Here is a 6,160-nt window from a genome sequence, read left to right as displayed (position 1 = left end):
AACTTAATTTGATTGTAATTTTATACATTCAATTGTAATTGTAAGTTGTACGTATACTTTTTCTGGCTGTGGACACCAGTTGCCCACAGACCATTAATGCAGGCCTTGCCTGCATTAAAAAGCAGTTAAAATAAAAATAAAAATAAAATAAAAAATAATGAGCCCAAATCTATTTCCAGAGAAACTATACACAGTCTATCTGATTAAGAATCTCTTTAATCAACAGCAATAAAAAATACAGCAGCAACAGCAAAATAACAACAACACACCAGGAGTACAATAACACCAGGCAGATGTACATGCTACACTATCTATTTATACACAATTCTGAAGAAAGTTCTAGAACTTGCCAGATTCAACCTTTACATCTACACTTTCAATGTTGACTGTTTCACAACAACTAAGTTTATTTTTTATCTTTATTCCACTTATCAATAACATCTGAATTATGATAGGTATGAAATTGCCACTATAAATACTGCACGAGCTTGCATGTGACAGTTTCTCTGCGTGAAGCAACTACCTACCTATACCTGTCAGATAACTAGCTACTTGTATTTGGACAACTCGATCTAAGTTTAATTGCAACAGTTATCGGCTATGGGAGCTATGATCAAGTACGTATATATTATTATAGTTTACTGGCAATGTGTTGCAGTACGTGTTGTAACCTGTGCACTATACTCTAGTAGAGGTCTGCACAGTATTAGCTACCAATAATAATAGTATGTATGCGTAGACTTTAGGGTCTGCAATCCGAAAAGAAAATCAATTTTTAAAATCGACCCCCCTACCATTGTGGGATGTTCATTGTAGTATCCCATTTATACTAGATCCACCATGAAAACGGAGGCACGATTGTTGTCTTCACAGAAATATCAACTTTAGTATTATTTTCGCCGTGGGATGCAAAAATTATTTTAAAATTTTCGTACTCGACACAAAGAACAGGATAAAACTCGCTACTTAGCTAGGTATTATCTAGAGTTATTGTATTTATTTTATTTATTTATTTATTTATTGATTAGCATGTCGCGGAAGATGAACTGTAGAACACACACACTTATTATGTATGTAACACTATTATGTTGTGTGCGCATGTCTGTACACGTGATAAGAACTGGTTCGATTGTGGTATTAACACGAGGGGCTTGCTTCGTGAGTAGTCTTGAATCCTCCCCTATTCCGCCAATCGTAAGTGGAACCTCGGCGTACTGTAATTCTACCAACGACATTTTTTTTGAAGACATAAAGAAAATAAGATTAGAACATACAAATAACAGTTAAACAATTAAATCAAAAACTGAGTCTCTGATTGCACCAAGGCCACAGGAGCACTTTTGATGGCGGAATAGGGGAGGATTGCACCAACGACATTTTGGTGCTGTGACAGGTACGCCGACTATATTGTCATAACCCCGCTACATTATTGGTGCTGTGGTCAATGGCGGAACTCAAGAGACTGGTTTCATCTAGACGAGGATTCAGAGCGCATCTCACAAAGCTACTACAGAGTTTACCCGAGATTCTAATTAATGCACAGGAGCTTACTGACGATAACGTCGCAACCTTGAAGGATCTCCACGAGCAACTCCAGCGAAAACAAGAATTAATCTCAGGGTTAGATGCGAAGATACTGGAGGCTACAACAGATGAGGAGAAGATCGAAGCAGAGGTACTACAGATGGAAGAAATAAACTCTTCCATATCTACAGCCAAGGCGAAAATTACTCAACGCCTTAGGTCCACAATATCTACAACTACAGAAGTCCGCACGTCATGTGATCACACATCACCTCCATCTGCTGTTCTACCACAAGTAACTCGCCTCGCCAAACTAGAATTACCGCAGTTCAATGGTGACCCCCTAGTCTGGCAGACTTTTTGGGACTGTTTTGAGGCAGCAGTCCACAGTAACACTTCATTGACAGGCGTGCAAAAGCTCAGTTATCTTCGAGCACAGCTCCATGGTGATGCCGCCCGAGTTATTGCTGGTTTCCAGTTAACTAATGACAACTATGGACATTCCGTCACTCTGCTGAAGGACAGATTTGGACAGGTGTACAAACAAGTTGAAGCACACATGCAAGCCTTTGTTTACTTGACCAACCCGAGTAACTCTCTCTCCAGTTTGCGACAATTCTATGACACCACTGAAGGGCACATTCGCAGCTTAGCAACACTAGGTGAACTGGAGGATTCCTATGGCAGTCTACTTGTAACGATCCTTCTTGGAAAGCTGCCAGCCAAGACCAAGCAGAACTTAGTCAGAGCCCATGGCAACAAGAAATGGACCATCACAGAATTGCAAGCTGCTGTTCTCAACGAAATTCATATTCTGGAAATGGGATTATTATTATTATTATTATTGTTACTGAGCAGGCAGCACAGCTGATATGCTCAGGAAAAAAGCAATCATAAAATGAATTTAGCTACGTAGTTACAAAGATTACAGTTACTGAGTTCCATACAATGTTTGCAGTTCCGCTGAAAAGAGTCAATATTGTTGCTCTCAATGATGGGAGATGGTAAGTTGTTCCAATCCTTAATTGATCTGGAGAAAAAGCTCTGTTGGTATGCATAGGTAGATGAATTTGGTAGAATAAAACGATGTGGGTGATATAGTCTGGTGGATCTTGTCATTGAAATAAAATGAGGAGGAATTGACAGTGAATAATCTTGATGTATAATTTTAAAAAGTGCTTGTAATCTGGATATTTTACGTCTCAGCTGAAGGCTTGGCCAAGAAAGTTGGGATCATCAACAGAATCACGTACCTCCCCGATCCCACCAACTGCTTCATTCCTTACCAGTGCTAAGAAATCTATAACAGCAGGCAAGAGCAAACCACGATGTCCATTTTGTGCAAGTTGTCACTTTCCCTCCATGTGTGAATCAGTTCAGGACCCACGACAGCGGTGTGAGATTGTACGTCAGAATAAACTCTGCTTCAATTGTTTAGGGCACCACAAGGTGTCTCAATGTAACTCGAGACATCGCTGCCATACCTGCCAACGAAAGCATCACACCAGCCTATGTACTAATGGACAGCACAGTGACAACACTTTTGAGACATCTGTCCGCTCCACTAACACCGGACAGCCAGCCAACCCAGTACATGGTCAACCTGCCATCCCCACAACCTCTAATTCAACTGACACTGCCTCTCTTTCAGTAACTGTTCCAATGCCACAGAACACTGTTTGTCTTCTCAAAACTGCGATAACAACTGTCAGAAATGGTACAAACTCTATAAAAGCTAATGTGTTATTCGATGAAGGCTCCCAGAGATCATTCATTGCTGAAGAACTTGCTAACACCTTAGCTGTACAGTCCTACCGCAAGGAAGACATAACAGTATCATCCTTTGAGGCACAGTGTCAGTTGAATCGTCAGGTAAATGTTGCTGTGGTAAATCTAATTACTATGACCGGTCAATCCATACCACTAACTGTGCTTGTAGTACCCCCGGATTGCCACACCATTACAGAACACAGTGACATTTAATGTTTCCCACCTCCCACACCTTCATAACCTCCCCCTAGCCCACCCACTCAATGCAGATAAGGAGTTTGATGTTTCCCTCCTTGTGGGTGCAGACCACAATTTGGACATTGTTGGTGATGCTATTGTACGAGGTGATGGACCAACAGCAGTGGAATCCAAAGTAGGTTACCTACTCTCAGGACCAACTCCAACAACTGGTCAATTCCTAATCAGCACTAACAGTGTCATGATGCTGGCTCTTACACAACGTGAGTTCAACCTAGAACGTTTCTGGGACCTAGAATCTGTGGGAGTGACCCCTGTTGACAACTTAAGTGACAACGTGCTAGACCAGTACACATCATCTTGTGTTACTAGAGATCTGGACGGAGCATACGTGGCTAGATTCCATTGGAAACCAGACCATCCTGACCTACCAAGTAACTTTACCATAGCTAAACAGAGAACACGTCAACTAGTCAAGCGTCTGTCCAAAACCCCTGATCTGCTGAAAATCTATCACCAGATCATCAGTGAACAGGAAGCTAGGGGCTTTATCGAGCATGTTGATGATCAGTCCGGCCCACAACCAGGCGTCCATTACATCCCACATCATGGTGTAGAGAAAGATTCTACAACAACGCCACTACGAATTGTCTTTGACTGCAGTTTCCGTCAATCATCTCACAGTCCAAGGGTATAACGTTAATTTTCCAAAAAAAGGTCATGTAAGTGATTAACTAGATAAATAATCCTTTTAAAAAATCCAGATTACAATTACTTAAATTCTCAATATTCAAGTTATTCCAGTCAGGGATTGTCCTTGGCAGAAATGAATAAAGATATCGGTGCGTTCTGGCATACTGTTGCATAAACTTTATTATTATTATTATGAATTTACCAAAAAGGAAGGCATACACAAAAGGCAAAGCCTGTACAAGGTGTCCTCCTACAAAAAACAAACATACATATACATATACCTACAGTATACTACAAACTAAACAGTACACAACAAAACACAAAACAGTGATTAAGAAGTTACTTGACACATAAGTAATTATAAAGGTGATGCCGGAAAGACTTTCGATTACTGTCTTCAAGCATATGTAATGGCACAGTGTTCCAGAAGAAAGTTGTGTTGACAAAAAAAAGAATATCTCCTAGAATTAATGGTGGACTGTGGAGGGACTAGTGAAAGATGGTGACTTCTGGTAAATGCTATGGAATTAAATGAACAGTGACTATTAAATGTAATAGATGTTTGCTGGTGATATATGTCATTGAGGAAACTGACCAAAAGGAAACTTCGTCTTGACTGGAGAGAAGGAAGGTGAAGTTGGGAGCAACAATCATTCGAAGAAATGGTCCAAGAGCTGGTAGATGGACTCCAGCGACTCCCAAAGATCCATTGAGCTGCCCGCTTTTGTAGGGACTCTAGTAGTTGGATATCTCCCAAATTATGGGGATTCCATACTACTGCAGCATACTCTAGCGTTGGCCGGATGATAGCTTTGTATGCGGCACACTTAGCAGCACGGCTGCAACCAAACATTGATCTACGTAAATAGTTCAAAGACTTGGTGCCCTTACTGACAACATACTTGCAATGCTTAGACCAGTTTAACTTGGAATCTACCTGCACACCAAGATACTTCACAGGATTACTCCATGAAATAGGTTGATGGTTAATGGAGTATGTAAATGGAATTGGTTTGCGTTTGTTAGTAATCATCAAAGCTTCACATTTGGTGGGATTTAACTTTAATTGCCAGCGACTAGCCCAAGAAGAAATGGCAGTGAGGTCATTTTGTAGGGAAAAACATTCCTTGAGAGTGTTAGCTGGAGCATAAAGTAAAACATCATCAGCAAACATTTTAACAGTGGAGTGTTTTACAACAGAAGCCAAATCATTTACGTAAATCAAAAACAAAAGTGGACCCAAGACAGTTCCCTGTGGAACCCCAGAAGTAACAATGGCCCAATCTGAAAAAGTACCATTGATTACCACTCTTTGTTTTCTTTTAGTTAGAAAAAATCTAAGCCATGACAGTACTTTACCATGAATTCCTAGAGAGCTTAACTTAAGCAGAAGGTGTTCATGTGGTACAAAATCAAAAGCCTTCGCAAAGTCAAGCAGTAGACAGTGTACAGTGCTTCGTTGTTCTAAACATTGAGACCAATCATCAACAGCCTCAGTCAGAAGAGTTACAGTAGATCTTTTATTTCTGAAGCCAGATTGAGAAGGACTAAGCAGTTGATGACGCTCCAAAGCAGAAACTAAGTGTCGGTGCAAAATATGCTCAAAAACTTTGATTACAACAGAAGTGAGACTGATCACTGTTAAAACTTAGGTGCTACCATGACACCTATGATTTTCTAAAAATCAAGGGGGTGTTGTTGCAACACCCTTGAAAATAATTACCACCATAAGAGGTTTATAGTCACACTTGTTGGGTGTTACCATTTTGTAAACACCCTTAATTGTTCATTAGAAACCCTAAACAGAGGTCTAACACCTCATGATAGGGTGTAATGTACATGTAATCGCATACAGTTACTAACACTGTTAGAAGTGTGGCAGAAACACTTGACTGCAACTTATTTATGGGCCAAGTGATTTATCGGCCCCCATGACAACAGCACCTGCCCTGAATTATCATGCAAGATGAACACC

At 40.4% G+C, this 6,160-nt stretch overlaps 1 protein-coding gene across 1 annotated transcript in view; it reads left to right on the top strand.

Moving 5' to 3' along the window:
• Positions 1-514: 514 nt before the first annotated feature.
• The window catches only part of LOC136261384 (adhesion G protein-coupled receptor L4-like), a 200,593-nt gene continuing 194,947 nt past the window's right edge, over positions 515-6,160 (top strand). The window contains exon 1 of the mRNA XM_066055389.1: positions 515-617. Coding sequence (XP_065911461.1) covers positions 601-617 — 17 coding nt within the window. The 5' untranslated portion in view covers positions 515-600. The remainder of the gene's footprint in view (positions 618-6,160) is intronic.

Source organism: Dysidea avara, chromosome 1, assembly GCF_963678975.1.
Source record: "Dysidea avara chromosome 1, odDysAvar1.4, whole genome shotgun sequence".
Classification (NCBI taxonomy): Eukaryota; Metazoa; Porifera; class Demospongiae; order Dictyoceratida; family Dysideidae; genus Dysidea; species Dysidea avara.
This window is presented reverse-complemented; position numbering and strand designations above follow the sequence as displayed.